The sequence below is a fragment of the Lithobates pipiens genome, unplaced genomic scaffold (genome assembly GCF_037356315.1).
Source record: "Lithobates pipiens isolate NorthernLeopardFrog02 unplaced genomic scaffold, aLitPip1_a1.2 Scaffold_17, whole genome shotgun sequence".
Lineage (NCBI taxonomy): Eukaryota > Metazoa > Chordata > Amphibia > Anura > Ranidae > Lithobates > Lithobates pipiens.
Window position 1 is genome coordinate 4,753,174 of NW_027507755.1, and position 20,354 is coordinate 4,773,527.

At 43.9% G+C, this 20,354-nt stretch overlaps 1 protein-coding gene across 2 annotated transcripts in view; it reads right to left on the reverse strand.

The window, feature by feature from the left end:
• Positions 1-20,354, reverse strand: part of PIWIL4 (piwi like RNA-mediated gene silencing 4) — a 524,721-nt gene that overhangs the window by 142,411 nt on the left and 361,956 nt on the right. The window contains exons 12-14 of one of the 2 annotated variants that reach the window (XM_077484955.1): positions 12,682-12,744; positions 3,035-3,146; positions 872-1,056 (exon numbers count right to left, since the gene is read on the reverse strand). In XM_077484955.1, the coding sequence (XP_077341081.1) occupies positions 872-1,056; positions 3,035-3,146; positions 12,682-12,744 (360 nt within the window). The remainder of the gene's footprint in view (positions 1-871; positions 1,057-3,034; positions 3,147-12,681; positions 12,745-20,354) is intronic. The other variant, XM_077484954.1, reaches the window with a different exon arrangement.

A 20,354-nucleotide genomic window follows, 5' to 3' on the forward strand; every position in this document is an offset into this window, starting at 1 on the left:
GGCACAGATGGGTGGCACGGATGGGTGGCACTAAGGGGCACTGATAGGTACCACTGATAGATGGGACTGATGGGCACTGATAGGTGGCTCTGATAGGTGGCACTGCTAGGCGGCACTGCTGGGCACGGATATGTGGCACTGGGGTGCAGCACCTTTGTTGAGGCAGATTGTGGGCACAGCTGGGTGGCACTGTGGGCACTGCTGGGTGGCACTATGGGCACTGCTGGGTGGCACTGACGGGGGGCACTTATTTTTTAATTATGTTTAGTGATGAGGGGGAAGGTGGGCACTGTCAGGGGGCAGGTGGGCACTGGCAGGGCTGGCCGTGATCAGGACTGATGTCCCGATCACGGCCACCAGTGATCGGCTCTTTTTTTTTCTCCTCGCGCTGTCAGCGCGAGGAGGAATAATAGCCGATTACCGGCTCCGTTATATCACATGATCAGCTGTCATTGGCTGACAGCTGATCACGTGATAAGGGGTCGGGATCGACCCCTTGCTCGGATCGGTGATCAGGCGAGTCTCATAGACTCACCGATCACAGAGCGTGCGACCCTCAGGGGGCGCGCAGGCCGCTCGTGCACGGGACGACGTCAATAGGCGTAGTCCCAGCAAAGGAGATCCGCGCTGTAGCTGTCATTCGGCTATAGCGCGGGTCTCAACTGGTTAAACAAGACCAGTACATTTTCACTGTGCTGAACTGGTGCTGTTGGGTGTTGGGTCAGTATCTGCAATACTACAGGCAGCACCTTTCACATCCATGGGCATCTATCTTCTTTTGGTGGATTGCACTGCACATTTCCACTTGTCACTGAATTTAAGAATATTTTCTGGTGTAATCTACTTTATACACAGAAATACAATTCCTTACATTTTGGGCTGTTCAATACTGAAGCCCATTCCTCTGCCAACCTTCTGCAGGTTATAGACCAAGTTCTCAACTGCGTCTTCACTGCGACGGCTGAAAAGCAGCAGCCAGTTGTTCAGGGGTTCTACAGTGATCATCCTTGAATCCCGAGTTTCACGGGCCCAGTCAGCAGCTGACATAGGTTGACACTGAAAGGAGAAAAGAAAAAGTTTTACACAGTATTAATGAAAATATAACTACATGGTAAAGAGAAAGAGTAATTTTGATGTATCTGTAAAATCTATACAGTGACAAGTAAAAGTATGTAAAAACCCTTGGAATTAATGGATTTTCTGCCATAAAATGTAATCTGATCCTCATAAGAGTTACAACAATAGACAAACACAATTTTTCCAATGAAGTTACAGTCCATGGCAAAAATCAGACAGGGATTTAACCCCTTTCCCCAGCTGATCCAAAATGTAAAGACATTCTAAACCTTCCTATCTGCACCTTGTGCTTTTCACCTGCATAAGATGTGCAAGAATAATGTAGTGAAATGGTTTCATTTGTTACCTTAAAGTCCTATAGTAAAGTACACTATATTACTAAAAGTATTGAGACACCTGCCTTTTCACGCACATGAACTTTAATGGCATCCCAGTCTTAGTCCATTGATTCAATATTGAGTTGGCCCACCCTCTGCAGCTTGTCCATTGATTCAATATTGAGTTGGCTCACCCTTTGCAGCTATAAAAGCTTCAACTCTTCTGGGAAGGCTGTCCACAAGGTTTAGAAGTGTGTCTATGGGAATGTTTGACCATTCTTCTAGAAGCGCATTTGTGAGGTCAGGTACTGATGTGGACAAGAAGGCAGGGCTCGCAGTCTCCGCTCTACTTTTTCCCAAAGGTATTCTATCAGGTTCAGGTCAGGACTCTGTGCAGGCCAATCAAGTTCCTCAACCCCAAACTCGCTCATTCATGCCTTTATAGACCTTGCTTTGAGCACTGGTCTGTCATTGGGTCAGTGGGAACAGGAAGGGGCCACCCCCCCCCCCCAACTGTTCCCACAAAATTGGGAGCATGAAATTGCCCAAAATGTCTTGGTATGCTGATGCCTTAAGAGTTCCCTTCACTGGAACTAAGGGGCCAAGCCCAAACCCTGAAAAACAACCCCACGCCATAATCCCCCCTCCACCAAATGATTTGGAAAGCTTTATAAAAGCTTTTGCCTGGAGTTGGGCTTCATTGAGCAATACCTTGGATCTGCAAGGAGACAGTGTAGTGTTTCCTGCTGCACTTGCATTAAGTTCTAAGCAACAGGTACCAAAGCTGAACTGAAGACAGGTTCTTCACTGAATCAGACAATAAATAATAATGGCCAATTTGATACAGACTCCACCTTTAGCCCAGTTCTGGTAACCATCATCTTTAAAAGCCTATCAGTGCAGTAACTTAAATAAACATATGAAATTACTCAATTAGTGCTAGTTTTCTTGCCAAAAGATCTGTATTTCAGTCCATCCAGTTTTACCAATTCGAAGATGTATAGTAAACACAACAACAACCCTGTCTGGCAGAGGACTTAGGCCGCGTACACACGGGCGGACTGTTCGCCCAACTTTGTCCGCTGAACAGTGTTTGGGCGGACAGTCCGCTCGTGTGTGGGCTTTCAGCGGACAGTTTCAGCGGACAGTTTGACGGACAAGGTTTTTCGGAATTTCCGAAAAACTGTCCGCTGAAACCTTGTTTCAGCGAACAGTCCGCTCGTGTGTAGGCTTGTTCGTCAAACAAAGTTGCGCGCATGCTCAGAAAGGATTTTCACGCCGAAAGCTATAATGCAGTGTATAGGACGTCGTATTTTTCGTCCCGTCGTACGTGCCGTTCACGTCATCGCGCACGGTTTCAGCAAACTGTTCGTCCGTCGTGTGTGGCCATGTCCGTCCATGCTAAGTTTGAGCGGAATGTTTGCCGAAACTGTTTGACGGACAAAGTTGGGCGAACAGTCCGCGCGTGTGTACGCGGCCTTACAGGTCTTGCCCTTCCCCCAGCCTGTATCTAGACAGTGAAAGGAGAAAAAGCAGACTGAATAGCTCAGTAAAGGTATATCCCATTCCATTCATTTTCATTTACAACAGCCACTAAATTCTACCATAGGATGTACACCATCATTAGACTAGGCACTTACTACATTGTCTTTCAAACAAATCCTCTCTGGGGGAATTACACGACCGGTGAGTGAAATTTGCTTCTCCAATCGCAGTCCCCACTTTGTCAGTTCCGAACTTGCTGCCAAACATCTGCGGAAAATATAAGCAGACATTCACCATTTTGGTTTCCTTACTGCCAGCACCAAGGTATAGGAATATTAAAAAAATAAATACTGTCCCACTGCCAACTTAGAAATGGTTTCCAAAGTGCATTGGGCATATTTTTCAAATGATCAGACAAGCAGTGAAACACATAAAGTAAATCAAAACCAGAATAATAAATCAGGTAAACATATTGATTAGGCACAGTCCTTTATTAAGATCACTAAAGGCTAACTATTGTATAATGGCTTTGGGTCAGTAATCCCGAGTGTGGCTCGGGGGGATTTTCATTACCAAAAAGAGTAACCCCTGAGCAACACTAAGGATTACATCGCAGTATCCTTCTGCGTTATTTATCTTATCCCCAGGATGCTGTGATGTTCTCCCGATGTGTCCTCCGCCCGATGTATTACTGTTGCAAGCTCCATTCCCTGCGAGCGTTGTGACACATGGAGGCGGAGCCCGGCGGCAAGTTAAAAAAGTGCAAAATAAAGAACACATACAATGCACTGTAATCTGTAAGATTACATTACTTTTTAGAACATTTCACATCCCTTGTGTCCCTAGAGCTTTCTCCAATGCCCTGCATGCACTTTTATATTTGTAGCGGGGATATAATGGTGTATTAATGCAATAAATGTGAAATACAATGTAAATCTATGGACAATGTATTTACTAGTATTGGATGCCATCTAGTGACCAAAAACTGGAACTGGACCTTAGCTATTTTTCATTTCTATGGTGTTGAAAGATAACAGGAAGTGGCTGTGTTTACTTTGGTCATTTGACCTCATTTACCCAGAAGTCTGTGCGACCTACCCATGAACACTTTGATATGCAGTGCATGCTGGGTAGGGTATAAAGGGGACTGCAGCGGTCATATTTGGTGTCTTGGAATCACATTGCCTGCCTGTGCAGAACTGTGTGTGAGGTTCTCGGACGCATTGGTAGATAGTCACCGCGGAGTGCAAACCGGACTGTTTGCTGGGTGACTGGACGGAGCCAAGAGCTGGTGATCAGACCGACGGGGATCGGAGACCCTTGTTGGAGCAGCGGAGAGCCGGATCCAGCCGGTGGAGTGACACGGAGCATCTGGCCTAGTCAACGGAAGCAAGCTGCAGCTGCAGGACTCAAGCCATTACTCAGAACTCTGATCCGCTTGGTGACCGGGTTGCGGCCCACCGTTTAATCTATTACACGTACTTAGACTTACTAATAGGCCTTGCTGGAACCTGTTGTTCCACGGAAGTGCAACTGACACTTAGTAGGCCCAAGGCCCATTACACTTTGGTATCTAAGTGTGATTACAAGTTTCTGGAGTTACACCTGGTGTGTTCTAAGTTCACTTTCTCTACTTACCCCTTTGGATTACAATTATTTGATAAACTATTTAAGCTAGCGAAGAAAGAAGATAAAGCAGGAAATACACTAAGTGAGGCCTTGCGTTAGACTTTAAATAAGGGGAGCTCCCAGGTCTAGATAGTAACATACCTGCATGCTGTTATTGTATTTGACTGTTGATTTATGCTGTGCTGACATTCTATGTTGGAACGTCAGTGCAAACTCTGTAACCACCTATTCGCTATATTTTCAGTAAAAGTATTCCTGCTTAAAGCGGAGGTCCACCCTAAAATGGACCTCCGCTCATCGGAATCCCCCCCCCCCCCCCGGCGCCACAATCGGCACCTTTCAGGGGGGAGGGGGGTGCAGTTACCTGGATAATCCAGGTAACTGCACCCACTTCCGGGCTAGCTCTCTGCGGAACGGGGCGTACGTTACGCCCCCGTTCCGCAAGCGCCCGCCCCCTTCAGCAAGTGCCCCGCTGCCTGCTGGGAAACACACAGCTCCCAGAGGCAGCGGGGACCGTCCGGATTGCGCCGCGCGGCTCGCGCATGCGCAGTAGGGAACCGGGAAATGAAGCCGAAAGGCTCCATTTCCTGATTCCCATACCCAAGATGGCGGCGGCACCCGGCAGCCGAGCGAGCGATCGGCTTCGGGTGCCGACATCGCGGGCGCGCTGGACAGGTAAGTGTCACTATTTAAAAGTCAGCAGCTGCAGTATTTGTAGCTGCTGGCTTTTAAAAAAAAAAAAAAAACGCGGAGTCCAGGTGGACTCCCGATTTAAGAGTACAAGTGTGTGGTTTACTGTCTTTCCACACCAGGTGGAGCCAGAGGATCCTGAGGAATGACACAGGTACATTATATTCAGTAGAGTACAGGCCCAATTTAAATCAGCAGCTCCTTCGGGGGTCAGTGCTACATATTATATATGCTATTCTTTCTGCCTGGAAACTTGAGAATGTCCATGGCATCTAAAAAGTGTCCTTTTATGTCAAAAGTGTTTTTTGACCAGCTAGAAAACAGTGATAGTAAATAAGAATTACTTGCAGAATTGAGCGATAGTGATTCGTGGGGAAATTCGTCATCAAACACTGAAAGTAATGACAGTGACTATTTGCAACTGAGCAAAATTTCGGTGTTTTTGATTTGATTACATTATTGAATACATTTTATTATGATTATATTTGATTATTATTTATAGTTATTTATTATATTATAATTTATGATTTTGTGTTTCAAACTTTATCATATCCGGGATGTATACTACTCTTGTTTGGACAGATTTAAGTGTGTTATTTCTAAGAATTACAGGCCTACAATATAAAATGACAAATTTCATGCAAAACAATGTACCGCTTTGAGAAGCAAAACTCTGACCTAATCATAGCGCCGTGGAGGTTAAATGTCAATCGAGTCATGCAAAACTGTACCAAAATAAATTTTATACTATTAAATATTCTTCTGACAGTATTTAATCACCTGTGGGATTTTTACTTTTTACTACCCGTGTTTCCCCGAAATGAAGACCAGGTCTTATATTAATTTTGGCTACAAAAAACACATTAGGTTCATTTACAGGAGATGTCTTATTTATGGTATGTACAATAAGCTACATTTATTCAAATACAGTCATCGCATTGTGATAATCTTAACCGCTTCCCGACCAGCTCGTGCAGTTATACCGCGGCAGGTTGGCTCCCTTGCGTGAGCCGCCGTAGCTAGACGTCGGGTCGGGATAGCAGGCGTGTGCCCGTTGTACAGCGGGGGTGCCGATGCTCATGGCCGGCGGTCAAGATGACCGCCGGCCACGAGTGATCGCGAACGGGACACACAGAACAGGGACAAGTGTGTGTGAACACACACTTCCCTGCTCTGTTCTAAGAAGAGTGGCAGATCGTTTGTTCCTGTTAGCTAGGAACCACGATTCATCACTTCCTCTAGTCAGTCCCCTCCCTCTTCAGTTAGAATCATCTCCCAGGGAACACAGTTAACCCCTTGATTGCCCCCTAGTGTTAACCCCTTCACTGCCAGTGGCATTTTTACAGTAATCAATGCATTTTTATAGCATTGATCGCTGTATTAATGCCAATGGTCCCAAAAATGTGTCACAATTGTCCGATGTGTCCGCTATAATGTCGCAGTCACAGTAAAAATCTCAGATCGCCTCCATTACTAGTAAAAAATAAATAAATAAATAAAAATGCTATAAATCTATCCCCTATTTTGTAAATGCTATAACTTTTGCATAAACCAATCAATATACACTTACTGGGATTTTTTTTACCAAAATATGTAGCAGAATACATATTGGACTAAACTAATACATTTGTTTTGGATATGTATTATAGCAGAAAAAAAAAAAAAATGTTTTTCTTTCAAAAAATAAAAACCGCACAGGTGATCAAATGCCACTAAAAGAAAGCTCTACTTGTGGGGAAAAAAGGGCATCAATTTTGTTTGGATACAACGTCGCATGACTGCGTAATTGTCAGTTAAAGCAACATAGTGCCGAATCGCAAAAAAAGTGCTCTGGTCAGGGGGTAAATTCTTCCGGGGCTGAAGTGCTTAAAGTGGTTGTAACCCTAAAAAATGTTTTAAAAATCCTGATTTACGACCCTCCAACTGTTGCAGAACTACACATCCCATGAGGCATTGTAAAACTGTGACATTCACAAACATGACTAGGCATGATGGGAATTGTAGTTCCTGAACAACTGGAGGGCCATAATTCAGAGGCCCCTGCTTTAAAGCATGATAGCCAGCACAGTACTTGTACTGTGTCATTTACCCCTCTCTATGTTCTAAGAAACCTGAAATAAAACAATAAAATGTTTTTAAAAAAAGTTCCTGTGTCTCCTGTCTTCTCTCCCCCCTCTCCCCCTGTAAGTTCAGGAGTCAGCATTATGAAATTCTGTAATCCCCAAAATAAACCTTAGTTATATGTCACTGTAAAATTATGTAATCTGTTTTGGAAAAATATTATAGAATATGCAGTGTGTCTCCTTTTGTAACTTTATTTACTCACGTGACCCATTGGTGCTCTTCTTCCCAGCTCCATGCACTGACATCAGCCGGGAGGAAAGAAGATCTCCAACGGGTCCGGTGACTGCCCAGCGGCGCTGTAAATAAGGTATTTTTCACAATAAAGTTACAAAAGGAGATACACTGGACATTATATAATCTTTTTTACAAAACGGATTACATGTTTTTACATATAATAATTTAATAATATAATAATTGAATAGGTCTTATTTTGGGGTAGGGCTTTTTTTCAGGGGAAGCGGTATATAAAAGAGACCGAACCTTTTGAAAAAAAATAATTATTTTTCGTTCCTGTAATTAAACCTTGCAAATAAATAATCGTTCTTCATAAATGTCGGTCAAAACTTATTCTGCTCCATTTCATGGTGAAAATAAAATTGTGTATATTATTTACTCTGTGTGAAAGTTATAGAGTCTAACAACTATAGTACTGTATATATATTTTAAAATTGATCAGTTCTGATGTACTGACTGCCTTTTTATTTCATGGGGACCTAAAATGTCAGAACAGTACAAATACCCCCCAAATGACCCCTTTTTGGAAAGAAGGTAGAATAAGGTAATTAGTAAGAGCCAAGGTGAGTTTTTTGAAGCTGTAATTTTTTGTCACAATTTTTTGAAATAGAATAAACAAATTAAAAAATATTTTTGTTACCACAAAGTTGAAATTTCAAAAAAAAAAATTCTCACACACTGCATAGGCACACTTACTATTGCACCTCAAAACACATTCTGCTACTCCTCCCAAGTATGGAGATAACGTGTGAGAATTTTCACATGCCTATAAAGATAGAGGGACCCAAAATCCAAGGAGCGATTTTGTTTATTTAAGAAATATAAATTATGCATCTAATTTCCTGATTTCCTAATTATCTATCATATGTCCCTGAAGTGCCTGGGCAGAAGAAATATCCATACAATGAAACACATTTTGGAAAGCGAACACCCCAATGTATTTTCTGAAAGGCATAGCAATCTTTTTGAAAATGCTATTTTTTGCCACAAGTTTTTTGAAAAAAATGCAGGAAGGAAAGAGGATGTGGAACAACTATAATACATAAAGCATGTTTCATTAGGACTTGCACTACTGGTTTCCCACTTTTCCATGTCTTTAAAGCCAAATGTCTGCTTTATAGTATTTTTAGAAATAAAGTTTTGTACATTTACTCTTTTGCATATCAGAATTGTTTTTACCTTCTCTGACCTGGGGAATCATTAGCTCAGTCGTAGATGCCTTGTTTAGTGAACGCCATGTCAGAAGGAACTGCGTTGTAAGGGCCTGGTAACCCACTTTTATATAAACAGCAGAAAATAAAAGAAAAGTATAGCATACAGTTTCCCACACAGGAGCTATTCTCCAGCAAAATACCAACCCTGGAAAAAGCCTAGCCACTTGACTCTCTGGTCAGCAGCACCTTTGCTCTGTTTTGGTTTGCCAGACCTCTGGCTATTCAGGTTCCCTCAGCCTAAATGACAGTACCTTGCTGTTCAGGCCCCATGTGGCCTCTTGATGGGCTTTTCCTAGTACGTCAGGCTTGCTTCCTCCAGAGATTTCTGGATTCCCTCCAACCCCCTGGACTCACTGGCCTTCTCAGCTCCCTCACCCTCTTTGGGTCTCCCAGACTCATGTAGCTGGCTAGACTTTCCCAGTCCTTGGACAAGAAATCCCACCCACAAAGGTTTCAGTCCCCAACAGGAATGCCTAGATTTTCTGACAGGGCTCTGTCTCCAAACAGCAGTAACTGCTCCAGCTCCCCTCCACCTGCAACTGTCAGCAGACCTTCATTATAAGGACTGTGTGCACCCTGCTGGTTGTCCACAAAGCTGTGCACTGAGTTTGATAGTTCTTCCCTCCCAAGTCACTTTGAAATCTCCAAAATCCGGAGCCCTCTCCAGAAATACCAAAATCCGGAGATAGTTGCAAAAGCAGTTTTCTCCACTCAAAATTAACGCTCCACAGTCCTGCACTCTGCAAGGGTGGAAACCCTGTGTCCTTTTCCTGACTAACTTCACAGTGACAAAGGCTCATCCTGTAACATGGAGATTCTAGTCTGCTTGTGTAAATTATAGTAGGGATGATGACAAACTATTTTTTCTGATGACATCCTGTATGTATTTGTATGGGAGTCACTTTGGACGGGGGGCCCGTTGAGCCCAGAATCCCTTGAGGAGATTTGGAAACCCTTGTTTCAGCTCCCCATGCACCTTCTATGTCTAAGTCACCCTGTGCCCTTATTAGAGACATAGGAGGTGCATGTGGTACTGAAACAAGGGTTTCCTATCCTCCCCAAGGTATTTTGCATGCCACAGACCCCTCCCCCAAAGTGGCTCCTGTCACAGTATTGTATTGCAATCACAGCAAACGCTTTCTCATCCAAAGCCATGCCCCAACATTTTTTACACACAGCAGGGCCTAATAATGGGAGATTGGGGCCATTCTGGAATTTTAGTCTTATGAGATGTCCTAAGTCATCCATACAAAAATGAAGAGCAGAAAGTAGCTGCTGCAATTACTCAGGTAAAGCTCAATTCTGGAAAACTGGGTCATGTTGGTTGTTCATTGCCATAGTCCAGTTAACTCCCATTTGACATACTGAAATGGTAATGAGCGCTGGTTGTAGGGCTGGACCTGTTAATGTAAAGTGAACCTTGAAGGGTGTCTCAAACATTCAATCTGCAGAATCTTTGAGAGCAGGAACATCTTCAACAGGTATAGTGAGATGCGGACCAGACCGAGAGGCACCCCAGGGATCAGTATGCACTCACTGGGGCCACTACAATGTTGGAAGCAGGGAAAGACAACCACACTAGAAAATGGCAAAGAGCTAGTTGTATAAGGGATGTTGGCAATTAGAGTGCCATTCTTTTACTTCTTTATAATATCCTGCAGGAGGTCATCCAGATGGCCCAGAATGTGAATCCCTCAAGAATGTAACTGGGCCGACACCAGAGCCAACACCTTCATGAAAAATCGATTAGTCGTGGGCAATTCAAGAAGGGCCACAAATGACAATTCTCCACCATACAGCACATATAATGCTGGTGCAGAAGGTTTGGGTATTTTAAGTCTGCATCCTTTATGTCGCTCAGTACTATGAATTCTCCTAGCCGCAGGGATGCTATGACTGATTATGTTGATTCACTCCAAAACTTTATAACCTTCAAAACAGGGTTCAGAAATTTCAGGCCTAGAATGAATCTGACATGAGTGTTTGGCTTGGGAACTCAAAGTAGAATCCCTAAAATCTCCCTACCTCTGGGATCAGGGTCACAATTTCTGGTGCCGAAAGCTGGGATGCAGCTTCATGCAAATCCGCTCTGTGCAAGTGGGATGAAGGCACCTTCTGTACCCAGGGGCCCAAGATCTCCCAACAACAGTCAAAAGGGTCTGCAAACGTCGCCCCCCCCCCCCCCCCCCCCTCCCACAAGCAAGGGTCCTGCACTGCAAAGGGGACTTGGGACCCAACTAAAGGTTTGGAAGTCCAAGACTTGTGGGGAAATTAATTGCCTGGTTTTGCCTTGAAAGTAGATCTGTAGGGAGAGCAAAAGGATACATTTTTTTAACCACCCAACACTTTATTGATGTATGCATTCAAAGACTCCCACAATAGGTGTTCTCTTTACTTGCATCCATTCAAAACTTTTCTTAGAGGCTGAGTCAGCTTAGCAGCATTTAAGCCAGCATCTGCACATAGATGCATTGTGCAAGAAAATTTATGGAACAAATCTTTTCCAGTACCATGGAGTAGCACTGGCCACTGGAAACAGTACCAGTTGACGTGTAATTAAGGAACCAGCTGCAATGCTTCCAGAACTCATGCCAATCTGCCTGGACCAGGACCTGACACACTGCCATCACAACTACTATTGGTTATGAGTTATGCGGTCTCGATAGAGAAAAAAAAGGTTGGTTCAAAACCTCAAAGTGCTTACCTGCAGGATATCGGAAACTTGACACATCCCCAACCAAGACTGTGAGAGTTTTACGGAGACAAAAGCTAGCCTCATCAATAGAATTATGTTGTGCACAGCGCTTAGGAGGAACATAAACCATTTTGAGATATTTCCAGTCTTCATACAAAGCATCCTTAACCAAGGAATGTACTGTAAATGCATTAGACCTTTTCAGTTTCCCAGACCCCATGCTGGACACGTTTACGCCTCTAGGCACAGCTGGATTCAATTTAAAGGGGTTGTAAAGGTTCTTTTTTTTATTTTCTAAATATGTTCCTTTAAGCTAGTGCATTGTTGGTTCACTTACCTTTTCCTTCGATTTCCCTTCTAAATGTTTTTTTTCTTTGTCTGAATTTCTCACTTCCTGTTTCTCCTCAGTAAACTTCTCACCATCATCCGAGCGGTGTTTAGTCAGCCAGAACAGCTTACTGAGGAGGAACAGGAAGTGAGAAATTCAGACAAAGAAAAAAAAACATTTAGAAGGGAAATCGAAGGAAAAAGGTAAGTGAACCAACAATGCACTAGCTTAAAGGAACGTATTTAGAAAATAAAGAACCTTTACAATCCCTTTAAGCCATCTGAGCACATCCTTCACAAGCACAGAAATTGTGCTTCAATTTTACAGACAACCTGGCAGATGGGCCTTCTACAGATGAATCAGCAATCTGAAAATCTATCCTCCCCTTCCAAATCTGACCAGCCTGAAAGATCTGAATTAGATGTTTGGGAGGAAGCTAAAATGCTGTGAGCATGCTCTTTCTTTGTCGATTTTTCCCCCATCTAAAAGAAGACATTTGAGATGAAAATTCTTCTTTGCTTAGGAAATAAGAATGTTGTAACTCAAATGATTTAGCCCTCAAGTCTCAGGACAGAGGGAACTCTGACTGACTGGGAGGGAATGTTCAGATCGCGGGTCCCCTGTAGGAAACAGTACAATGCCTGGCATAGGAGGACATATTTGTACATCTGTAGAACTGCCTTTAAATTCCTAACTATGTTTAGAGTCCTCCACTGAATATGCTGGCTCTACATGAGGTTCTCACAGCCAAAGGTATATAAGACCACCCGCACATTGTCCCCTCCCCACAAGGTACAATCCCTTTAAGTTGATAACCACACAGTTGGATGTTTGGTTGCATTGTATGTGATCACTGGGCAATGGTGACCAGAGTAGTAAACTGTCTACCTCAAGTGTGTCCTGCTGCAGAATATGCCGACAGAAAATGGTTGCAGCCACTCGTGCACATCACTGGATCAGATCAGGCTCAGGTAAGAAAAAAATAAGAAGGGGTGGGGGTGGAGAGTTGCATGATATAACTTTTTTTTAACCTTAATGCACAGAATACATTATAGTGAAAAAATCTGAGGCTTTACAACCATTTTAAAAGAGAAGTATGGGGTTGGGGGTTATTGCAGTTTTATACCTACCTAGATGGACGCAGCATCGGTCCGATGCTGAACCTGTCCCCTTTGCTTTTCAGGGTTAGATAGATTAATTTTAGAATGTGGCTGCCAGTAGATTTAGAGTTAGTTTTTGGCTGAACTTAAAGTGATTGTAAAGGCTCGTTTTTTGTTTTTTTTTTAAATAACAAACATATCATACTTACCTCCACTATGCAGCTCATTTTGCACAGAGTGGCTCAGATCGTCCATTTCTGGGGTCCCCCCGGTGGCTCCGCCCCGCATCAGATAAGGCCCTAGGAGAAGCGCTCTCCCGGGGTTTACCTTGCGTGTGTGCTCCCGAGTCTTAACCCCGCCCCTCTGGTGCCTGCGTCATTGGATCTGATTGACAGCGGCGGGAGCAAATGGCTGCGCTGCTATTAATCTATCCAATCAAGAGTTAGGACCCCGTGGAGAGAGGGACAGTGCGTCCGCACCGAGGGAAATACAGTGCCTTGCGAAAGTATTCGGCCCCCCTGAACTTTTCAACCTTTTGCCACATTTCAGGCTTCAAACATAAAGATATAAAATTTGTATTGTTTGTGAAGAATCACCAACAACTGGGACACAATTGTGAAGTGGAACGAAATCTATTGGATTTTTGAAACTTTTTTAACTAATAAAAAAATGAAAAGTGGGGCGTGCACATCGAGAGACTGAAATTCTTGCCCATTCTTCCTTGCAAAACAGCTCGAGCTCAGTGAGGTTGGATGGAGAGCGTTTGTGAACAGCAGTTTTCAGCTCTTTCCACAGATTCTCGATTGGATTCAGGTCTGGACTTTGACTCTGACCATTCTAACACCTGGATACGTTTGTTTGTGAACCATTCCTTTGTAGATTTTGCTGTATGTTTGGGATCATTTTCTTGTTGGAAGATAAATCTCCATCCCAGTTTCAGGTCTTTTGCAGACTCTAACAGGTTTTCATCCAGAATGGTCCTGTATTTGGCTGCATCCATCTTCCCCTCAATTTTAACCATCTTCCCTGTCCCTGCTGAAGAAAAGCAGGCCCAAACCATGATGCTGCCACCACCATGTTTGACAGTGGGGATGGTGTGTTGAGGGTGATGAGCTGTGTTGCTTTTACGCCAAACATATAGTTTTGCATTGTGGGCAAAAAGTTGGATTTTGGTTTCATCTGACCAGAGCACCTTCTTCCACATGTTTGGTGTGTCTCCCAGGTGGCTTGTGGCAAACTTTAGACGAGACTTTTTATGGATATCTTTGAGAAATGGCTTTCTTCTTGCCACTCTTCCATAAAGGCCAGATTTGTGCAGTGTACGACTGATTGTTGTCCTATGGACAGACTCTCCCACCCAGCTGTAGTTCTCTGCAGTTCATCCAGAGTGATCATGGGCCTCTTGGCTGCATCTCTGATCAGTCTTCTCCTTGTCTGAGCAGAAAGTTTAGAGGGACGGCCAGGTCTTGGTAGATTTGCAGTGGTCTGATACTCCTTCCATTTCAAAATGATCGCTTGCACAGTGCTCCTTGGGATGTTTAAAGCTTGGGAAATCTTTTTGTATCCAAATCCGGCTTTAAACCTCTCCACAACAGTATTACGGACCTGCCTGGTGTGTTCCTTGGTCTTCATGATGCTCTCTGCGCTTTCAACAGAACCCTAAGTCTATCACAGAGCAGGTGCATTTATACAGAGACTTGATTACACACAGGTGGATTCTATTTATCACCATCAGTCATTTAGGACAACATTGGATCATTCAGAGATCCTCGCTGAACTTCTGGAGTGAGTTTGCTGCACTGAAAGTAAAGGGGCCGAATAATTTTGCACGCACCACTTTTCAGTTTTTTATTTGCTAAAAAAGTTTAAAATATCCAATAGATTTCGTTCCACTTCACAATTGTGTCCCACTTGTTGGTGATTCTTCACAAAAAATTAAAATTTTATATCTTTATGTTTGAAGCCTGAAATGTGGCAAAAGCTTGAAAAGTTCAATGGGGCCGAATACTTTCGCAAGGCACTGTATCGGGCTCAGGTAAGTAAACGGGAGGGGGGGGGGGGGATCTAGGGGGCTGGTCACTGCCAGGCATTTTTTCACCTTAATGCATAGGATGCATTAAGGTGAAAAAACACAAGGGTTTACAACCCCTTTAAGCATGCATGGGACCACTATTACTTTCAAGCCAATATGGCGAATCAAGTTCTAGAGCTGTGAGTTTAATAGTCATCAACACTACAATGTATCATTCCTAGTTTCTATAAAGTGCAGATGCATCTAAGGTTTATATGGTATCTCCATAGGCAAGGCTTTTGCAGGTTAACAATTTAGAATTAAACAGATGGACTGGTGCTAGAATTATTACTCTCGCTCGGACGGTTGCAGAAATACCTCATGTGTGGTGTGATCACCATATACATGTGTGCGTGGCACCTATGTATGTGTTCACCTTTGCATGTGAGCACAGGGGAGCTTTAATTTTTTTTTATTTTTTTTTTGGAAAATCAACTTTATTGCTATCACAATGGATAAACAATAACCATAGCATGTGATAGCATGGGCAGTGACGGGTACTTTCTACTGAGAGATTTAGAGTCTATTACACAATTAGATAAGGAACCCCCCTTTCTTCCCCCTTGTAAAAGTGATCAGGTGTCTGTATAGCTTCAGGATCACTTTTACATTAAAGAGCATTGTTGGCTTTAAAAAACAATACCAGGAATATGGCTGCAGCCATGATCTTGGTAGAACCATTGAAACTAAGGACGTACAGGTATTTCCAGTTGTGGGAGGTGGTTAACTCGTTCCCGCTAGGCTTTTCTCCATGGGGCCACATATATATGTGTACTTTTCTTTTGTGCTGGGTCTCATACCAATGGTGGTCACCTTATCACTGTGATAGCTTCTGATTGCCAGCTGCACAATGATCAGTCATTGTGCAGCTCGCCCCTGTGTTTACTTTCTCTCCTTCATGGAGAGAAAACGGAAAATTTATATCAATACTTACCGTAATTTTCCTTTCCTGATGGACTCCATGGCAGCCTACGTATGGGTTAATCCCACCTCTCATACCTCATAGGACCCCACTCCCATAAATCTTTGCTCCTAATCAGAGACTGTGTTCCGTAACTTAGCCTACTCCAGCAAATGGGAGGGAACTCCTGCTGCCATGGAGTCCATCAGGAAAGGAAAATTACGGTAAGTATTGATATAAATTTTCAGTTTACCTGACAGACTCCATGGCAGCCTACGTATGGGAAATAACTAGCCATACACACCCGGGTGGGCACAAATTGCTGGTTCAACAAAAAGGAAGGTTTAATTAGCACTGTTCAAACAGATAGAACATTTAAACCAAAATTAACAGAAGAGAGAGTCTCTGGCTCAATACAATAGTGCTTCATGAAAGTATTTATCGATGACCATGAGGCCGCCTTGCAGATTACTTCTGCTGACACGTGTCAGGAAGCTGCCAACGACGTCGATACGCCTCTGGTGGAATGAGCCGTCACGGTCTCCGGAGGAGCCAGCCCCTTAGCCTTTTATGCCCTTTGGATAGTCTGTACGATCCAGCCCGCAATGGTTCTAGAGGAAGCAGGAATTCCTCGGTTTTTCCCGTAAAAATACACAAACAAATGATCTGATTTTCTAAAAGATGCTGTAGCTTCCAGATAGCACTTCAAAACTTCCCCAACATCCAGAGGATGGGTAATTGAAGATTCAACTGACTGAAAGGTTGGAAGAACAATTTCTTGATTCTCGTGGAAAACCGATGTCACTTTAGGATTTGATCTTAACATTGGGATCAGAACCACTCGGTCCGGGAAGAAGGTAAGGATGGGCTCCTTTGAACCCAAGGCACTGATCTCCGATACTCTCTTAGCTGATGTAATAGCCACTAAAAGCGCTGTTTTAAGAGAAATATCCTTCATAGACAGCTGATCCAATTGTTGAAATGATTCTTCTTAGAGGAAATCCAGAACAAGGGGAAGATCCCATTTGGAGAACCTTGGCTTTCTCTGAGGTCTAAGTCTTGATGCTCCTCTAAAGAATTGCCTGGTAAGAGGATGTCTGGCCCAAGAGATACCAGTAAAAGCAGAAATAGCAGACACTTGGACCCGTAGAGAACTTACAGACAATGGCAGATCCACACTCAATTGGAGAAAGCCTAAGACATCCTTAATTTCTGGGTTGTTACAAGAAGCACCAAAAGATGAGACAAAGTCCATGAATTTAGACCAGATTCTCAGGTAAACCTTATTCGTACCCTGTCTCCTGGCATTTAACAAAGTAGTCAATGCAGAACTTGGGCATCCTAATGCCTCCAGCCTCTTCCTCTCAACCACCAGACCATCAGATGGAGATGAGATGGGCATGGATGAAGGGATGTTCCCTGTAGAAGAAGATCCGGCCTGGAAGGGAGCGGAACTGGGTCCCGGTAACTCTGTTGTAACAGGAGAGGAAACCATGCCCTGTGGGGCCAATATGGGATGATTGCCACTATTTTGGCTTCTTCCTGTCTGAGCCTTGAAAGAAACAGAAGAATGACCGGGACTGGAGGAATGGCATACGCCTTGTGGAATCTCCACTGATCCGTGAGAGCGTCTACTCCGGTCGCTTGAGGACAACGACCCCTCGTATAATACCTCTTCATTTTGACATTGCAGGGGGATGCGAACAAATCCACCTCCGGAATCATACCTAGCGACAGGATCTAGTCGAATACTTCTGTGTGGACAGACCACTCGTTGTTGTCTAAGGCGGTTCTTGAAAGGAAATCCCCTGAACATTTTGAACTCCAGAAAGATACACCGCCATCAGATCCATATAGTTCGCCTGGGCCCAGGACATGATTTGACTCACCTCCTTCAGAAGGGAGAGACTGCGAGTGCCACCCTGTCTTTTGATATACGATACCGCTGTCATATTGTCCAATCTCATGAGGACTGAGGCACCTGATGTCAGATGGAGGAAAGCCCGAAGGGCCTGGAAGGCAGCTCGAAGCTCCAATACATTCGAAACCACCCCCTGAGGTGGAAAATCCCACCTGCCCTGGGCTACCACCAACCGACAGAGAGCGCCCCAGCCCCTGTTGCTGGCATCTGTCGTTACCGTTATCCAGGACACTGGAGCTATCGAATGGCAGTTGAGAAGATTCTTCCGCTGCAGCCACAAGGGGAGACTTTCCCACATAGAAGGAGTTATTCGAATCAGGTGATCTTGCAACTCCGGATTCCACTGTTGCAGGAAAACCCTTCTGAAAAGGTTGCATCTTCCATTGCGCCAATTTCACCATAGGGGCTGTGGCCACCATGGTGCCTATTATCCTGAGGCACTAAGAAGCTAACTAAAAATAGATACAGGGAAAAAACAAAGGAAGAAAATATATATATATATATATATATATATATATATTTTTTTTTTAACTACCCCCAAATCAACCCAACAAACAGGCAGAAAGGAACAATAAAATTCCATCTTACCTGCGGCGCAAGGGCTGGCCACAAGGGGGCGAAGAGACATCCATAGGAATAGATTCAGACAAGCTGCAACTATGTCAATAGCAAAAATATAAATCAATGAATGACACACTACCAGATAGTGCTCAAAAATCAGTTAGCCAATAAAGAGTTAAATCAGCCAGGATTAAGCATAAAACTCTTACCCCAATTCCACAGAGCAAGCAGTGAAATCTTTCTCTCTCCTTTTCTTTTTTTTTGCTAAAGAGCAGCAGCAAACCTGTCTGAATCTGACAGGTTTTTAAAAGTGGCGCCGGATGACGTCATGACATATTGACTGTACTGTGCAAGGGAAAACCAAGCCTGAATTTCAACCGAATCTTGCAGTTGCGCAATACAGAAAACAGAGCGGCGAACTGGAACGCATATGCGTTCCAGCCGCCATCCCCCACCAAAACAATCGGCACAGGACAAACATACACAGGCTGCCATACGATACCATTCCAGCGCAGCGGCCACCCGAGCTGGCTCCCATCCATAGCCAGGATCTTGGGGATCAATTAAAGGGAAAGGCCTCCCGTTAGTAGCTAGGATGCGAATGGCCATATTGCCGCTTGCCAGCCATTGGCTGGATAGTAAGTAATTCATGGCATACATCCCCATGTCCTCCCTGCTAGTAGCTGGGATACTGGACTCCAGACATCAGAAAATTCCATCATGCATTCGAACTGCGAACAGGAACCAGAAACGGATTCACGACTCCTTCAGGTAAGAACTACCCCTTTGGTTCTTAAGGAGGAGGACAAAAAAGGAACACGGTCTCTGATTGGCGCCGGATGAGGTCATGACATATTGACTGTACTGTGCAAGGGAAAACCAAGCCTGAATTTCAACCGAATCTTGCAGTTGCGCAATACAGAAAACAGAGCGGCGAACTGGAACGCATATGCGTTCCAGCCGCCATCCCCCACCAAAACAATCGGCACAGGACAAACATACACAGGCTGCCATACGATACCATTCCAGCGCAGCGGCCACCCGAGCTGGCTCCCATCCATAGCCAGGATCTTGGGGATCAATTAAAGGGAAAGGCCTCCCGTTAGTAGCTAGGATGCGAATGGCCATATTGCCGCTTGCCAGCCATTGGCTGGATAGTAAGTAATTCATGGCATACATCCCCATGTCCTCCCTGCTAGTAGCTGGGATACTGGACTCCAGACATCAGAAAATTCCATCATGCATTCGAACTGCGAACAGGAACCAGAAACGGATTCACGACTCCTTCAGGTAAGAACTACCCCTTTGGTTCTTAAGGAGGAGGACAAAAAAGGAACACGGTCTCTGATTAGGAGTAAAGATTTATGGGAGTGGGGTCCTATGAGGTATGAGAGGCGGGATTAACCCATACGTAGGCTGCCATGGAGTCTGTCAGGAAAGATACATTTCAGGAGAGGAAGCTATAAACAAACCAAAATTGTTTTTCAAAAATGGGTTTGGCCGATTTTTTGTATATGGCCAGCTTTAGTTAAAGTGATTGTAAATGCAGAAGGTTTTGTTTTATTATATATATATATATATATATATATATATATATATATATATATATATATATATATATATATATATATATATATATATCTTAATGAATTCTATGCATTTACAGAGATCAGGGTCGCACCGTATCCTAGCAACACAGCGTGGCCATAATCAGCGTGTGCCCCCACGGAAGGGACCATTCGTCCACCCAGAACGAGAGCCGCACTGTCCCTCCATCATTTGATGGTGGGCCGGCGGCAAGTGATTAAAATCTACTACATGTGCATGACTGCTATAAACACAATGGGGTTCATTTACTAAATTGGGAGAGTGCACACACCAATCAGTTTCCAGGTTTTTTTTGTCAAAGCTTCATTGGACAAGCTGAAGTTAGAAGCTGATTGGCTTCCATGCACAGCTGCACCAGATTTTGCATTCTCCCATTTTAGTCAATCAACCCCAATGCCC